At 47.1% G+C, this 18596-nt stretch overlaps 1 protein-coding gene across 1 annotated transcript; it reads left to right on the forward strand.

Moving 5' to 3' along the window:
• Positions 1 to 8812: 8812 nt before the first annotated feature.
• On the forward strand, positions 8813 to 9553 carry LOC118654703 (melanoma-associated antigen 10-like). The gene has a single exon (XM_036306095.1). The coding sequence runs from the start codon at positions 8813 to 8815 to the stop codon at positions 9551 to 9553; it is 741 nt and encodes a 246-aa protein (XP_036161988.1).
• Positions 9554 to 18596: the final 9043 nt, after the last annotated feature.

Genomic DNA, 18596 nt, shown 5'->3' on the forward strand with positions numbered 1-18596 from the left:
TCTTTCCCACGGTAGTGATGGAGAGGGTATTTGAGGGGGAAAGTTAATATGATAGCCCATGTGAGGAAAAGAAAAGGAAATTGGTAGAGGATTAAGTGGGGGTTGCTCCATCCCAGACTTAGCAACACCTTTTCCTCTGCCAAAGATCAAAATTATCTATCACCACAAGCACTCTCTGGCTGGGGCTGAGAGAGGCTCCATGGGCCAAACCCCAGGATTGCCCTATGTTTTCAGAGTTTTCACCCTCAGGTATGCAGGATTGAGGTGACTTGGTATCTGAGATTTGGTTCAAAGAGCTTCAGCAAGAAAATTAAAAATGAAGGAGGGAAGGAAGTAAAGGAGGAAGGAACAAAGGGAGAAAAGAAGGAATGGAGTGGGTAAGCAAGGAAGAGGAAAAAGAAAAGGAGGAAGCGAAACAAGAAAAGAAGGAATGGAGCACATAAGGCACCATATCAATGCTCCTGGGTGCTAGGAATACTGGAGTTTTTATTGTTTTCTTTAGTGTTAAGTATGTTTGACAGTTTATGGTAACAGTTAAATGTGGATATTTAGCACCATATCATGAAATAGCGTAGTTAATTACACATATAAATGGGCAATGATACGGAGGTTATTTAGGTCCTAAGATGGAGCCAATCATCAGAGTTTAGGGACATTCTGGTGGCTCCTTCTGTTTGTTCCAATATGGCTTGTCCCTGTGGCCTGGCTTCTTTTTAATAAGAAAAACCCTTTTAAAATCTTATCAGAGAAACACATGGAAATGCTTTTCATCTAGAAGGCATTAAATGCATGCAGGCTGAATTGTATTTGCACCAAAAAGGAACCGGCTTTCATGGTGAGAGCACAATGGGGCAAGTCAGAGGGAGTCTTGTGGACAGGCATATGTGATGTGCAGACTACCTGAGGGGGAAGTGCAAACAAGCCTGTAGGAATTGAGGGTGTGGTCGTGAGCAAGGCCTCCAGGGACCTCACCATGGCCTTGAGCCATTGATGGACACAGAAAGGCTCTGCCTCCAAGACATGGACAGTTCTGTTCAGAGGCACAGGTTCAAAAGCTGCCCAGAAAATCGTGTCAATATTGAAAGAGAAAGCCTTGGGCAGGAACACAGTGTGGGCCACAGCAAAGATGCAAAGCAGGTGAGGATGCACTCTGAGCTGCCATGAATAACTCACATCTTTCATATGGTGACTCTAACATCTGCACCACCCAATGAACACACTAGCTTTGATTAAGGGGTAGGGACACATGGCAGCTCAAGAGGGCACAGGGAGTCTTTGAGGAGATGATTCCTGTGTCCTGCTGGGCATAGTACGTGGTCATTGGTGAGCTGGCAACTGACATTAATTTGGATTTGAAGACTCTGTGTTGCGATTGTTTGCTCCAGGGAATATTGCAACAAAAAGCATCTTGGCCCCCTTAGGGGAATGTCCTTTCCTCCTTCCATAAACCATCAATTTCTAGCTCCAGAGTCAGGATCTTCAGGTGTTTGGAGTCCCAGGCCACAGATTCAGCAACCAGAGGTTTATCACAACTAGATACCAGATTTCTGGAATGTTCTCCCATTGACATCCAGGACACAAACCCCTTTGGAGTAGATACTGCCTTGTCCAAGCCCTGCAATCCCGCTCTTGCACCCAGTGTGAGGCTTTGGCATCCTGCATACACAGCCTATAATACATGTGGGAGCCCTTGTTTGAAATGACCTTGCTGCTCAGCAAAGACTTGTGGTCAGCCCTGTCATAGAACCACTAGATTTCATCAGACAGGCCTCTGTTGTGTTCTGGATCCATTCAGTGAGGCAGGAACCTTCCTCCTGCCCTCTGCAGTGCTGCTATACTGTAGACCAAGAGTCTTGCCCATTCCAGGACAACCTTGCCTTCCCTTCCCTTTATCTCAGAAAAGGGTCACTGGACTTCTGCACCTGCACTCCGGCCCAACCCTGCCAAGTCAAGTCAGAAACCTGCTGGTGGGGCCTCTCTTCCTGTTGTCTTTCCCTCCACAGGTTCCAGTTCTTCTAGTCTACCTCCATTTCCAGTCCAAGTCCAGAGTGTCCCAATAGCCCCTATAAAACTACCATCCCTCTGGATGATGACAGCAGATTCCCTGTGGTTCTCTTGGTCCCTCCTATGGGTTTCCCACTCTCTTCTGCACCCACTAGTCAGATAAATTTCTTAAACATGCAAGATGAATGTGCTGCCTTGGCTGCTTTTCTCATAGAGTCCTCCAGGGCATATTTTTTTATTTATTGCTTGATTAACTTATTACATGTGTGTCCGTATCCCCACATTACCCCCCATTCTCCCCACTCATGCTACCACCCCCTGTCGTCTGTGTCCATTGGTTAGGCCTATATGCTAGCATATAAGTCCTTTAGTTGATCTCTCCCCCTTACCGCCTTACCCCTAGGGCATATTTTTGATGCAGAAAGGGGAAGTGGGGAGCTTGTTTGGATCCCGGCACCTCTATACTGTCTTGGAGTGGGGGGAGGGAGAGCAGCTAGGACTTGAAAGCCATTCATGTGGAAAAGTCAAGTGATTAAGGCCCCTGAGAGAAGTGTAATAGAGTGAAGACAGGAGTGCCCGAGTTTGCTTGAAAGACCCCCCCCTGAGAGGGACAGCCTTCTCCCCTTTTCTCCACCTGCCTGGGCCTCCCGGAATCCAGTAATGCCTTCCCCTTCTCTTACACAAAAGGCAAATCCTGATCAGAAGGACAAGAGTGTCAGGGAGGGTGGATGAGTCTCACTTCTTTGAGAAACTGAACCCAACCATGTCAACATAAAGTTCTAATAAGGAATTGTCTCATGTGGTTATGGAGGCTCAAGGTGCCTTGGGTAAAACTCTCAAAAGGCTTACTTGTGCCTTTTCCGCAGTTGACAACAGCCATCTGAAGGTTTGGGCTGTCTCTTAATAATGTCAGACACACCCAATAAATAAACACTTATGACAATGGCCAATATCTGGTACAGTGACAACACCAAATTCTGTCAAGGATGTGGAATGGCAGGAACTTGCATTCATTACCTGTGTGAAAGTGAAAGAGTACAGCCACATTGGAAGCTGTTTAAACAGTTTCTTATAATAGTAAGCATAATTTTAACATAAGATTCAGCAACTCCATAAGTATTTACCCTAGTTGATGATGCTGTATCTGTGTAGACTCATCTGTTGTTAAAAACGTACCACTCTGGTTTGGGACATTGATAATTGGGGCATGATATATGTGAGGGAGTAAGGACTTACTAGGACATCTGTATACCATTATATTTATTTTTCTCTGCCATCTAAAAGCTTTGTAAAAAATTGAGATTTACAACAAACACAATATGAACCACAGTGTCTGAACAACAAATCTGAACAGGCCCTAAGGGAGACTGAAATTTGTGATGAGCTGTCACTTGTGTTTGGGGTGGGAGTAGGGAGAGTAGGGAAGTTGGGAGGGGCTGTAGGCTGTATGACACGGATGACAGGGAAGGTATGAAGAAGGATTTTAAACTTATGCCCTATATCTTGGCACAAATGTGGGGCATTCAGACCACAAATGCCAGAAAGCTTGGGGGAATACCACTGCCTTGGGAAAGCTGGGACAGTTGAGGTATGTTATTCAGAGTCTATGCTAATAACCACCTGACAACCACCTTGGTGAGCTGATGCTGGCTTTTCAAAAATTATTATCTTAATAGTATATAAAGAACGGACTAATTAGAATAGCGAGAAGCAGAATAAGTCATGCATGTTAAGAGTAGATATTCTCTCATAAAATACATTGGATAGTATATCATATAGAAATATACATATAAATGCATATGTTCTAAGCATATATATGCATATACACACATATTTAGGTACAGGACACATACATCTGTGGGTATATAAGCACATGTAACCTATATTTATGTTACATGTATTGAAGTAATGCACACAAGCTAGATAGCGATGTTGAATGTATTACTGAGAATGAGGAATGAAAGTGAAAACACCTGCAGTGGACAAGGGAACTGTAGACAGACAACCACAATTCCACACCTCCCCAAATCCCTGCTGCTGCTCAGCATCTTCAGTAGTAGCTAACTTTTAGAACCCACAGTTCCCACAGGATCATCTGAGCTGGTGAAGAAACCCCGTAGTAAGGGGGGGCTTCTCTACCCCTCCCCCACGGCCTGGGCACAACAGCGCTCCCTCCTGCATCGGTCCTGGTACTGCAGCGATCTCTGCAAGGGGTGTGAGGCCCTCCTGGGTGAGGACTTCGGTGTCCACTGGCTTCAGAACAGAGGGCACTACAGCATCCATCTCCAGGTGCTCCTGTCAGCTCTGGGGACCCTGGGTGGGGCTCTAGGCTGAGCATATGCCTCCACCTGCCTGGGCAATCCGGGGAGTTAGAGCCTAGGTCTGAGGGACACAGATTGAAGTCCACAGAGGGCGGGGCCCCTGGTGTGGTCAGATGGGGGAGGGAACAGAGACAGGACTTCCAGGCCCCTAGATCCGCTCTCTGCCCCTGCTCTCAGGCCCTTGGGACCCCAGAGAGCCAGTCCGGAAGTTCCGCCCACTGACTTCCGCTGGGCAATTCTGAGAGAGGAGAGCGCCATCTTTGAGAGGCCGGCTTCGGGTCCATAGAGGGCAGGAGCCCAGTGCTGCAGAGTCCAGGTATGACCCTGACGGACCACGGAGGCCACAGGACCAGGGAGGCCCTCCTGTCAGCACTGAGAGTCCTCGGTGGTTCGTCTTACCGGGAACTGCTTCCTGCCCCCCTCGCCCACCTCCTCAGAGAACGGGGGGGGGGGGGGGGGCGGCGGGGGAGGGGCGGCAGGACAGGCGCTGAGGGGGTGCAATCTCAGGTCGGCACCAGCGGGCCCAGGCTCTGCCTGGAATCAGGGTGAGGACCAGACGGAGGTCCCCGGGAGCTAGTTCAGGCCCTGCCGGGAGCCCTGGGGAGTGAGGCCCACAGGCCTCCCCTGGGGTCTCGGCGTGAGGGCCTCCGTGTGGGGGTCCGGCCTCCCGGTTCACAGAGGGAGGGTCCCAGGACCTGCAGGCCTCACGGTGAGGCCGTGGGGGGGACAAGGTGACTCTGGGCCCAGAGCAGTCAGTCCCGGGAGCCCCAAGGCGCGGGGGGACCACGAGCGGCGAGGCCTGACTTCCGGGTCCTCCGGGTCTGAGACCCTCGGGCGGCTCCGTGTCACCGCGGCATCTCAGGTCGGCAGAGGGGGTCCGGGTCCTGCCCGGAGTCAGTGTGGGGACCCTGAGGGAGACTGGGGGCCTGGACCCCAGAACAGTGTCCATCGGGCAGGCCTCCTTGGGGTGGGGGAGGGGTGATCTCACACATTGTGCTTTGTGATTTCTGCATTGGGTCTGAGAGACCCGGGGGTTTCGTAGGAGGAGCAGGGCTTCAGGCAGCACAGGGGGGACCCCAGTTCCTGCTGCTGTCAAGTTTAGGACCCTGAGGGAGATTGTGGGCCTGGACCCCAGAATTCTCAGTCCGGGGAGGCCCAGTGGGCAGGCTAACCACAGGCATAGTTTCCTGACTTCCCCATCCAGGTCCGGTGTAAGGAGCAGCGCCACAGGTCAGCTGGGGGAGCACGGAGGTGACCCTGGACCCCACAATGTAGAGGACCCCATAAAAGTCCTCCCCTGCTACAAGCCATGGGGTGCTCCAGTGGCAATGAGCATGTGCGGTGTCCCCTGACTTCAGCAGCAGGTCTGAGCCAGGCTTGGAACTTGATAAAACGTGCAGGGCCTCAGGTCCACAGAGGGGAGGGCAGAGTTGCTGCCCAGAGCCAAGTGGCATCCATGGCTTCACATCTGGGTCAGTGAGCCTGTGGGCTTCAGTGAACGGAACAGGGCCTCAGGTAGGCAGAGGGAGGGCCCAGGGCCTGCCAGAGTCAAGGTGAGGACCAGGAGGGAGGACTGAGGGGACCCAGGAACCCCCAACGTAGAGCTCCACAAAAGCTCACTCTCACTCTTTGCCATGGTAGGTGCCACGAATGCTTTCCAGGTATAATGTTTAATGACTTCTGCCTGGAAGTCTGAGAGAGGCGAGGACCAAGTCTGGAGGATTGCTACACGTCCACAGAGGGAAGGAGCCTAGTCCTGCAGAGAGTCCCGGTATGACCCTGAGGGAGGATTGCCCCCCCCCACCACCACCACAGAATCCAGCTTTGCCCCTTCTATCAGCACCCCGAGTCCCAGGGACTCAGCTGACTGGCTGAATGCTACTAGTATTTCCTGGAAACCACCAGCTCCCACTTCCTTATATAACTTGGGAGTCAAGGACATGGTCAGAAAGGCGCAACTGGAGGTTTGCAGGGGGCAGGGCCCAAACTTTGCCTGGAAACAAGATGAGGAGGGAGGGAGGGAGGGCTAAATACCTTATTGAATCGTTTCAGCCCCCTGCTGGGTGCCCTGGGAATCCCATGGTTTGGTGGCCTGATGTAAACTGCCCCCTCTTTGATCCCTTGTACAATCTTTGGAGGTATTAATCACAAGGGGAATTTGCTGACTTCCACATTCTGATCTTGGAGAGACTGAGAAATGTATATAGGAGCAGCTGTTCATTCGGCTAGAGTGGAGGTGCCAGGTTCTACAGGGTGTCAAGGTGAAGACCCTAAGGCAGGGGTCCTCAAACTACGGTCCACGGGCCACATGCAGCCCGCCGAAAACATTTATCCGGCCCGCCGGGTGTTTTTGCCGCCGCTGTGTGCATAGGAATTTGTTCATAGTTTTTTTTTTGAAAACTATAGTCCGGCCCTCCAACGGTCTGAGGGACAGTGAACTGGCCCCCTGTTTAAAAAGTTTGAGGACACCTACCCTAAGGACTGAGAACCCAGGACCCCAAAGCAGAGATGGATCCAGTGCCCGAACTTGGATATTTCCTGTCCTCTGCCTGGGCAGTGTGGGTGTCCTCTGGAGGCATAGGCCTTGGACTAAGGAGTGTGGTTTCAGGTCAGCAGATGGTGGCCTTGGCCTTCAGGATGCATTCTCTGGTTAGGAAAAGGGATAGATCTAGGCCCTGCCAGGAGTAATTTTGTATACCTTAAATTCATTGAGGAAGTTTCCACCACAGACAGAGGGGGCTCAATAAAGTCTGCCCCTGTCATTCTTTTCATCCCTGAAATGCCGCAGATGATGCACTTTCAGTACTGAGGGAGATGAGTCCTTTTTGTGAGCATCAATATCAGGTCAGTAGAGGTAGCCACATCTGGTCAGCAGAGAAAGGAGTCCCAGGATCTGCCATATCTCTAGAAAAGGACCACCTGGGAGGGTGGAAGGCATGAAGGTCACTGACCTTAAAAGAGAAGGTACCACAAAGTGTCCAGCTTGCTATGTTCTCAGATCCAGGAGGACCCTGTCAGGGATGCCTGAGTGTGGCAACCTCCCACTGCTGCCACAGTGTTTGGGATGGGGGATCTTGGGGATGTGAGGACCTAAGTCAGAGAGAAATGTGAGGTCAATGGAGGGAAGTGTTCATGATCTCTCAGGTGACAATGTGCTTACCCTTTGTGAAGCCTAAATGTGCACCGTCTTCTCAGAAAGGGAAGGATGACACAAAGTCCAGGTGGCCCCTGTTCTCAGACCTGAAAGAAGCATATTGGCCCTAAGTGATATGCTTCTTTCTATCATGGGCAGAAAAGTGGGGAGTCATCAAGGAGGTGAGGACTTGATGGGAGAGACCAAGTGTTCCAGGTGGGAGGCCTGGAAGAAGGGCAGGTCCTGGCAGGAGTAAAAGTGAATCACCTTCAGGGGCACCGGGGAACCCTACCAGGACAGAGATCCCTGTCTCTGCTGCCAGCCTTTTGTGATGTTGGCAGGGGTAGGGGTGATTTGGGGCAAGGATATGAAGCTGCCTCACTTTGCTCTATAGCCTCTTAGGGAGGTAATGACCATGATCTGAGAGTACATCAGGTCATTTGAGGAAGTACACCTGTTCAACTGAGAGCAGAGTCCTACGTCCTGCCAAGAGTCAAGGTGAGAATCCTAAAGAAGGAGTTAGTGTAGCCCAATCCCCAGAACAAAGTGGGGGCCCCCAAAGAAATCTGGCCTGTCCCTATTGTCAGCTCTGAAAACCCTGCGCAGGGCTGTTAGGTTGAGCCCCTCCCCATTTACAGATCCAAGGACCCAGGGAGGGCACATCCTTGGTCTGATGGTCTGGACTCAGGCTAGCTGAGGCAGGAACCCAGGCCTTGGCATGGGTCATGGTGAGGAATGAGGGGACCCTTCACACTAGGACATGTGGAACCCATAGATTATGGTCACACAGTGTTGCCCTTGATGAGTACTATAAGCCTGGACAGGTACTACAAAATATGGGAACCACTTACTTACTTCTGTTAAGTTTTAAGCATGCGTGTTCTTGTTGTAAGAGTGCTCTCAGGCCAGTGGGGCATGGGGGTGGGGGAAGCAGGCCCTGAGTGGGCACAGAAGGATCCTTGCCCCCAGAAAGGAAGACATTTCATAGCACACGACCCCACTATCAGACCCAGAATCTCTGGCTGTGCCAGTTTTTTGTTTCCACCTTCAGGATATTAGGGGACAGGTTTCCCAGCAGGAGAGACCCCTGTGAGACCTAAGAGCATCCCTGTAGAGTAGCCCTAAAATTCTTCATTCACAGAGCTGCCAAGGGTGTGTTCCTCAGCTGAGGATACTCAGGTAGCCAAAACCTGTTGCAGGTGCAGCTATTCAGGGATGAGGAGGGCTTGGTTATGTCTGCCTCCTTATCTTTGTCCCTCTCTGCCTTGTTCCCACACAGCCTAGAGCGGGTGTCTGCTGCTGAGACACCAAGTCCTTCCCAGAGCCCTCCGGTTCCTGACGCTGTGCCCCTGCTATGGCAGCCCCTACATGGAGCCAATCTGAAGATGAGGGCGTCAGCAGCCAAGATGAACAGGAGACAAACAGCAGAGAGGACTCTGAAGATTCTGAGTCATCACTCCACGATGCCCTATATTTGAAAATGACTGAACTGGTGGAGTTTCTACTCCCGAAGTATTGTGCAAAGCAGTCAACTACTAAAGCAGAAATGCTGAGTAAGGTCATCAAAGAGTACGAAGATCAATTCCCTGAGATCCTCAGCCTAGCCTCTGATTTCATGCAGGTCCTTTTTGGCATTGATGTGGAGGAAGTGGACCCCAGTACCCACACCTATGTCCTGGTCACCACTTTGGGGCTCACATATGATGGGATGGTGTCCAGTGGGCAATCCATGCCCAACACTGGCCTCCTGGTCATGCTCCTGAGATTGATCCTTGCAGAGGGCGACTGTGCCTCTGAGGAGGAAGTCTGGGAAGCCCTGAATGTCATGGGCGTGCATGATGGGAAGGAGCATTGGATCTATGGGGAGCCCAGGGAGCTCCTCACCAAAGTTTGGGTGCAGGAAGGGTACCTGGAATACCAGCAGGTGCCCAACAGCGATCCTGCTCGCTACCAGTTTCTGTGGGGCCCCAGGGCCCACGCTGAGACCACCAAGTTGAAAGTCCGTGAGACTTTTCTCAGGGATTATAGAAAGGATCCCAGTTATGTCCCATACCTGTCTGAAGAAGATATAAGTGATGAGGAAGAGGGGGCCTGAACCAAGTTTCACTCAGGAACCTTTCAGGTCCATGTCTGGCAGCTTCTCCTGCTAGACATGACGTGAGGCCAATTCTTTACTCTGTGTTTGAAAAGAGGGTAGTCCACAGTCTAGGTAGTAAGGCCCAGGGCTATTTGCGGGGAATAAGGGCTGTAGCATCTTTGGGTTCCTGTGATGATTTAAAAATGTATCCTTGTTTTCTGTAGAATTTTTCAAATGTTTCTTTTCATAGGTTTTGTATACTTCAGTTTGTGAATGACATTGACCAGACATGTATTTGTACTATCCAGTTCAAAAGTAAGAGTTTTGCCATTGTGTAATAAAAAATGGGACACCTTTCAGTGTACTTTGTGATTCTGAACTAGATAACATGGCATCAGAACGGTATTTTCTTGGAAATGTGAAAAAACTTGAAGGAGAAAGCGAGACAGCTCTCAGCGTAAAGCTGGCACAAACCAAGGTACTGAGGTTGACAGTGGTGTGGTGTGGTGTGGGGTCAGGGACTATTGGGTTTACTCTGTTATGGGTGGATGGTCCCTTTTCTGGTCACTCAGAGCCCTCACATTTTCTTTGGCAGGGCTTGGGCCCCACCCTTCTGCTGGCCTGAGATAAAACTCTCAGAATAATACCACACATCCCTGAGACTGAATAGAAGAAATTGGGGGGGCCTACATCTGGCCCTTATACTCCCAGTGGTTCTGGGATGGGATGACAGCTGGGTCCTCACCAGGACCTCTACCAGGGCCACAGATCCTGCTTTAGCTGACCTGACTTCAGACCCTCAGACCAAGGCCCTCTGGTCCCTGAGACCACCAATCTGGAAATGAGGAGGGGCTCAGCCTGACAGCCGTGCATGGGTTTTCAGGGCTGACAATAGGGACTGGACAGATTTCCTTGAATCCCCTCTTTGTTCCCAGGGTTGGACTACACTCTTCCTTTGGGGGCACTCACTTTGACTCTTGGCAGGACCTGGGACTCTGCTGTCTGTTAGCAGATGTGTTTCCTCGGTTGACTTGAGCTATCTTCTCAGACCAAGGTCCTCACCTCCCTGAGAGCCCTGAGAGAAGAGCTCCAAGGTCAAAAAAGACTGGCAGCAAGGACTGGGCCCTCTATCCTGGGGTGGGGTTTCAATTCTTCCTATAGGTTACTTATCTTTAGTTCTGCCAAGGCCTGCCCTTCCTCCCAGCACCCAATATAGGGTAGTTGTCTTCTCCCCCCTTAGACCACGACCTAACCTCCCTGAGGACTCCCTACCTTCCCACCAATGACAGAAAGGATTGTGCCACTTAGGGCCACTAGTGACTATTCCTTTCAGGGCTGAGGACATATGGCAACCGGACTCTGGGTCATCCTTTCATTTATGATAAGCAGGTGGGAACATTAAGGTTTCATGAAGGGCCCACATCTTGACATATGGCCGATCCTGGGACTCCTCCTTCTGCTGACCCCACCTTTCCCCCCAGACCAAGGTCCTCAGATCCCTAAGATACCCCATCCCCAGCCACATGGCAGTCATGGGAGCATGCCACACCCATCCATCCTTGCCTGGATCCTCCCAGGCCTGAGAGCAAGACAAGCTTGACTCTGTAAGGTCCCTTATCTTTTGGGCTGGTGGAACCTTCATACTCTCCACCCTCCCTTTCTTGAGACCTGGCAAATCCTGGGACTCCTTTCTCTGCTAACCAGATGTGGCTGCTTCTGCTGACCTGAAATTGCCCCACAGAACAAGGCCTTACCTCCCTGAGAGACCAAGGCAGAGTTGAGGGTGCATGGCCTGCAGCCACCCATACGTGGGGACTTCAAGGAAGACAGGAGTAGGCCAATTTGAGTGGGCTCCCTATGTCTGTAGCGGGGTCTGCTAAGTCCTCCATCAGGGTACTGGGACCCCACCAACTGCGGATTTGCTGTCACACTCTTCATCCCAAGGCCTTTATATCCTGAAGCCCCCCAAGGCAGAAGTCAGGAATCATTTTATCTGGTTATCCTATTCTTGGGCCTTCAGAGACTGAAAGCAGGGGCATAGAATCCATCTCTGATTTGGTATCTTAGGTCCTCAGTCCACCCTCAGGGTCCTCACCTAGACTCCCCGCAGGACCTGGGTCTGCCCCCACCCATGTGGTGATTTGCGGCCCTGATCCTTACATGAAGTTCCCAGTCTCTCATAGACCTGGATGCAAAAGTCAGGAAAGACCACATGTGATTGATAGCTCCAAGGGGTGTCTCAGGGCTGACAGTAGGGGTGGGCTTCTGTTGGGTCACTTCTGTTCTGGGGTTCAGGGCACACTTAGTCTTGCCTCAGGGTCCTCCTCTTGACTCAGACAGGAGTTGGGATCCTCCCCTCTGTTGCCTGAGGTCCTGGTCCTTATACCAAACTCCCAGAGTCTTTCAGACCCAGATGTGAAAGTCAGGACACACTGCATGTGGTTATCCTGCCCTTGGAACCTCTCAAAACTGACTGTTCTGGGGTCCAGGGTCCTTTTGGCCTTCCTCGGGGTCCTATCCTTGATCCTAGCATGACCTGAGATTCTCTTCTGCTGCCTGAGGTCTTACTCCTTATACCAAACCCCTAGAGTCTCCCAGACCTGAATGCAGAAGTCAGAAAATGTCACATTTGTTCATCCTCCCATGAGGCCTGCCAGAATTGGCTCTGTTCTGGAGTGCGAGATCCTCATTCTTCCTCAAGACCCTAACCTTGATTCCACACCGTGCTTCTACCCTTACTTGAGATTATTCTTTTCACCAAGTCCCCAGTCTCTCTCAGACCTGGATGCGGAAGCCAGGACACGCTGCACCTGGTCATCAGTCGTGGGGCCTCCCGTGGCTGATGGCAGGGGCGCACTTTGGTGGGGTCCCTTTTGTTGTAAGCCCTGGGTTCCCTTACCTTTCTGTAGGATCCTCACGTTAACTCTGGCAGTTCCTGGGCCTTCCCTCTGGTGCCTGAAGCCCTGTTCCTTATACCAAATCACCAGAGTCTCACAGACCCAGGTGCAGAAGTCAGGAAACACCATGTATGGCCATCCCACCTTCTTGGCCTCCTAGAAATAACTGTCCCTTTGTCGTCCCCCATGGCCTTTACATTGAACCCTTGTAGGTTTTGGAACCTCTTTCTGTTGATCCAAGGCCCTCACTGTTAAGTCTGAGAACATCACATCAGTCCACTAAGCCTGGGGATTCCCAGGGCTCCCAGCAGGGCCTGAAATAGATTCCATGGGGTCCTCCCTCTGTTCCTCACCCTGATTCCAGGCAGAGTCTGGGTCCCACCTGTGCCGACCTGAGATTGCTTCGCTCAGAACTTGTCCTTGACTCCCTGTTCTTTGAGGAGGTGGGCGAGGGGTGCAGGAAATAATTCTCAGTAAGACACCCTACCCTGGGCTCTCAGTGCTGACAGCAGGGCCACCCTGGGTTCTGGGGCCTCAGTCCTCCCTCAGGGTCATACCTGCACTCTCTGCAGCACTGGGCTCCTTCCCTCTACTGACATGAAGCTGGCCTCCTAGACGCAGGCTCAACTCTCTCAGACTTCTGAGGTGGAAGTCAGTGAAGGTCATATCTGGACAGCATTTCTGCCCCCACCCCAGGGCTGACAGTAAGGATGCAAATAGGTCCTGTGGGTGCTGAAGTACTCCCCACTCTGGTCCTCACCTTTATCTTGTAGGACCTGAGCCCCTGCCTTCTGCTAACCTGAGTCTGTGACCAAGGCTGTGGCTCCACCATTTCCCTGAGAAAGTGGAGGGGACATGGGTGCTCAGTCTGACAGTCCTCCTGGGATTCCCCAGAACTAACAGTAGTACCCAGAGTTGGATTCTGTAGTGCCTTCTGTTCTGGTGTGAATAGATCCTTCAGTCCTCACTCAGGAGAGGGCCTCACAACCCTTGCAGAGATTGCTGCAGTACCAGGAAAGATGCTGCAGGGGGCACTGATGTGCCTAGGGTGTGGGGGAGGGTCACAGAAGCCCTCCCCCACTTTCCATAGCATCTCTTCACCAGCCTGGCTGAGACTTTGGAAAACATGTGTTCTTAAGGTTTCATTTTTTGTTCATTTGTTTTTATTGATTTCAGAGAGGAAAAGAGAGTTAGAAACATCAATGATGAGAGAGAATCACCGATCGGCTGCCTCCTGCATGCCTCAAACTGGGGACCAAGCCCACAACCCAGGCACGTACCCTTGACCGGAATAGAACCTGGGACCCTTCAGTCTGCAGGCTGACGCTTTATTCACTAAGTCAAACTGTTTAGGGCTAAAGGTTTCATTTTTGTACTGAAGACACTGAGCAACAGAAGGAATTTGAGGAGGTCCTGCAGGTTTGTGGTTGTCTGTCTACCTTTGCTTGTCATTGTAGGAGTTTTTGATCACTTTTTGATCTTTATTCGTAGTAATACATTTTACATCTCTACCTAGTGTATTTTTAGAATATATTTGTGAATATATAATTTCATGAAAGACTACTTACCCTTACTATCTGTGGTTCACTGGTTATTCTATTTCTATTCCATTCTTTACATTAGATTAAAATCATAATTTTTTGACAGACCCATCCTTACCCACTGAGGCGGTTTCAGATGGCTATATACTGACTCCAGGGTATCTCAATCCATGGCACTTTTCTGCTAATCTGGTATTATTCCAGGGATACTAGCATGGCAGTATCCCACCAATGTAGTCTGAGGGCCTCAGATTTGTGAAATGAGCAAGAAAAAAGTTTAAACATTTTCCCCTACCCACCTTGTTGTCTGCATCTATGCAAACTACACCCCCTCCCTATGCGTTACTCCCCATGTCTCTATCCCAAACACAAGTCTTCAGTCTCCACAAGACAGCTCACCAGTCTTCAGTCTCTCCCAGGGCTTTCTCATGATTCATTGTTTAGATTTTGTTGTTGACTTCCCCACCTGCTTCCTTCTATAGTTTTCCAGGTTTGATTTGGGGAGCAGAAGCCATCAGTCTGAGCATGGTTGTGATCCTGACAGTTACAGGTAAGGCACTAAATCTGTAAATCATTTAAGCAGAATTAACATGTTTAAAATACTCTGGTCCCCATCAATGAATATGATATACTGTTCCATTTATTTAGGTCTTCTGTTACCTAAATCTATCAGCAAACTTGCATATTTATATATATTTATACAGATATGTAAAGGTATATAACCATACATATGGTATGGTATACATATATACAATATTAAAGATATATCCAATAGAATATATCTTATGTGTGTCATATATGTATAATATACATTATTATCTATAAAGTATTTATATAGTTTTACATAGTTACATAGATCTTATACATTTTTGATAGACTTCCTCATCAGTAGTTTTCATATGTTGTTGTTGTGAATGAGGTATTTTATATTACATGTTCTCATTAGTTACTGAATTAGTCACAGAACTTTTTATTTTACTGTAGTAATCTTTCATATACTATCTGAAGTCTCATTCACTTGACTATCCCACGTGCCTACTATATCTTTGAATTTTCAAAACAGATGATCAGATTGTGATCAAACACTATCTCTTTACTTAAAATATTCATACATGTTATTTATGTGACGGCTCTGGCTTTGTCTTCCAGTACAGTTATAAATTATAGAGGTGAGAATAAACATTTATGTGTAGTTCCTGATTTTAATAGGGTTGCTGCTAACATTTTACATTTAAGTATATTTACTGTCTATTTTAGGAAATGAAAGTTCCTCTAACCTTAGCTTGCTAAAACTTTGCATTATGAGTTCATCTTCGGTTTCTTTAAAAGACTTTTTCTTTATTCATTGACTGTATCACATGATTTTTATTTCCTCTAATTTGTTAATGTAGGGAATTACAATTGAAAGTAGTTTCTAATGCTAAGTCATATTTTTATTTCTCAGACACAGACTGTTCATTTAATTCTCTGCTCCACTGAATATACTAATAGTCATCAGAAAAATTCCAAGTGGCATCCTACAATATAGCTGACCAGTATAGTACTCTTCAAAACTGTCAAAGTCATAAAAAAGGAATGTCTGTGAAATTGTCACAGCCAATAGTATCCTAAAGAGGCATGATGACTAAATGTAATATGGCATCCTACATGGGAACCTGAAACAGAAAAGGACATGAGATAAAAACTAAAGAAATCTGAATCAAGTGTGGATTTTTGTTAATAACACTGTAACAATATTAGTTCATTAGTTGTGACAAATGTACCATAATATAGCATGTTAATAATAGAGGAAGCTGAATGTGGAGCATATGGGAAATCTTTGTACAATCTTTGCAAACATTTGTGTAAATCAAAAACTATTCTAAAATAAAAAGTTTATTTGAAAAATTAAAAAGAGAAAATTTAGCCAACTAGATAAATGATAAGTATGAAAAACCTATAGCAAAACATTAAACTTATACGAAGAAAAGTTGAAAGCTTTTAAGTTTAAATTGGGAACTAGAAAAGTATAACTGCCACCACCAATTCTAGTCAATAGTTTTATAGAAATACTAGTCAGTGCAGTAATGGAGACAGAAAAATAAAATATATAGAGATCAGAAAGCAAGAAACAAAGATGCCACAATAGCAGGTTAGATTGTATATGAAGGAAATTCAAAAGAACTCAAGTTAAACTATTGAATCAATGAACGTGCATATAAAGATTGCTGACTTTAACACTGATATACAACTTTGTTTCAATAGCAATAAATAGTATGTCAATAAAAGTAAAAAAAATGTAATCTGTAACTTATCATATCAAAATATCAAGTAAGACTAATGCTGGCCAAATAACATTTAATAACTTCATGGAAAAATGGATAAATGCTACTTAGATAAATTAATAATGTTTGACATAAATATAAAATATAATAAGATCATGGATGTGAAGATTCGATATTGTAAACACGCTAGATCTTTCTAAAATTAATCTATAGATTGACCACAATAGCAATAAAAAGCTCAAAAGGCTTTGCGGGTGAATATGTGTATTTATGTACATTTGTATATGAAACATGACACAATGATTCTAAAATTTAAATTGACATAAATTGGGCTAAGGCTCTCTTGAGATATTAGAAAATAAGACAAGTTATGCTACTAGATAAGAACTGTTAAAAAACTATAGTAATTAAATTTGTGGTTTGGATGCAGGGGTTAACAAATAGACCAATGAAACTGCATAGAGCCCTGAAATAGACATGCTTATATATGCACCCTTGATTTATGAAAAAGGTGCAATTTCAGAGCAGTGGGGAAAGAACAGTATTTTATGAATGACAGTGAAAAAACTGGTGTCTATATAGAAAAAAAAATGCTGCTAGAACCCTCCTGTTATTATACAAATGTCAACTGCAGAGGGATTAAATACTTTTTAAATTGTTATAAAAATGTTCAGCCATACATATAATAAGTATACAGAATAGTAAAATGAACCTTCATATATTCTATCATCTAGAGCAGCAATTTTCATCTCATGGCACACCTAAAGTAACTACTAAAATTCTGCGGTTGAAAATCACTGATTTAGAGAGCTAGCAGTCTGGGTCAAATAGAGCATGGATAATGCTGAAAAGGAGGCTTGGGACACTAGTCAGATTAGTAACAAAAAGGGTGAAGATTATATGAATTGAGAAACATAGGAAATGGTAGCTCCTTCTGCCCCCTTATCTCCAACATTGATGTCCTTATTACCTCATGGGCCTTTGTTTTCAAAGAGCAGGACATTGTACTTAGCCATGGCTTGGGAGAACGCTACCTGGGCTAAGGATCTGTTCATTTTGTCTCCCACTGCACCCATCTTTCTGCTGACCTCCGAGACTCTGGAGAGCATGTCTTGACATACCCACAGATGTATGACTTGACAGCATGGTTCCAGAGACTCATGACAAAGGGATGTTTTGCTCCGATGAAGATGTCCTGTAGATCCTGCTGTCTTGCAGAAAATCCTTTATGTATACCCTCACTATTGGGGCTTGGATTACTTCATGAAGCAAAAGAGGGGTCTCTTTACTTATTGAGGTCAGGGGTACTTTAAATGAGAGGATAGGAATCACAGAATGATTCAACAGTGGTCAGGCAGCTTCCAAAGATGGCAATGGGAAAGCCTCTTCCTCTAGCACATGAACCTCCACCAGTCTCATCAGGAAGAATGCAAATCCTGCCATAGCTGAGTTGGTCCTGAACAAAGTGGACCTGGAGATGCTCAAGCCTTCAGTGACATCTCTGACAAAACTACAAGTAACCTTATTTTGGCATCTCAGTTTCAAAATTCTTCTGAGAGTTCTGTCAATGGTGGGTACAGATGAAAGGAAGTGTGTGGAAGAGATATATGGATGAGCCCAGTATTAAGACAGCAATCCCCAATAGGTAGATGAGATGACCAACATGGACTCTTTCCTCTTGTAGGGCCCCCTCAGCCAACTGACTTGTGGCCCTATTTATGGTTGACCCAATTCTCATTTAGAGAATGAGACTGCCAGCCTAATGCCTTTCTAATCAGGAGGTTCAAATCCCATCTTGATGGTCCAGGGACTTCATTAAGACACTTCCATGACACTCAACTGCTGAGCCACATTGGCCAGGATAGTGTGGCATTTTAATGAGACCCTGCAAACTTTCAAAACCTGAATATGATGTTCTCTTTTCACCTTCACAGGGCTTTCTTTTTTTTTTTATCTTTAATTTCTTTACTGGTTAAGGTATTGTTCTCTATTCTTCACATCTACATCAGCAAAGGACATTTAATTTTTTTTTTATGAAGACGCCCCCCCAATGGAAATAAATGTCCATATTGTATTTTGGCACCACAATGACTTGCTATGTTTTAAAATACTTTTGTTTAAAATGATTAGAATAGCTTGTGCAAAAGTGTAAACTAATTTTACTGATAACTGTGACATCACCATTTCCCTTCCACTCAGAAACCCTGGATTCAAATGCCCCAGGGTATGAGGAGGGCAATGTGCAAAGCCAGGGGAAGGTGAAGATGGGCAATGGAAATGAGAGGTTTCCAGGGACCAAGTAAAGCTCCCTCCCAACACAACAGAGAGGAAACACAATGACCCATAAACATATTTGCCA

This window comes from Myotis myotis, unplaced genomic scaffold (genome assembly GCF_014108235.1).
Source record: "Myotis myotis isolate mMyoMyo1 unplaced genomic scaffold, mMyoMyo1.p scaffold_m19_p_4, whole genome shotgun sequence".
NCBI classification, from domain to species: domain Eukaryota; kingdom Metazoa; phylum Chordata; class Mammalia; order Chiroptera; family Vespertilionidae; genus Myotis; species Myotis myotis.

Bases quoted from the DNA above. Each gene is read 5' to 3' on its own strand.
- LOC118654703 (XM_036306095.1), top strand. From the start codon at position 8,813: ATGGCAGCCCCTACATGGAGCCAATCTGAAGATGAGGGCGTCAGCAGC.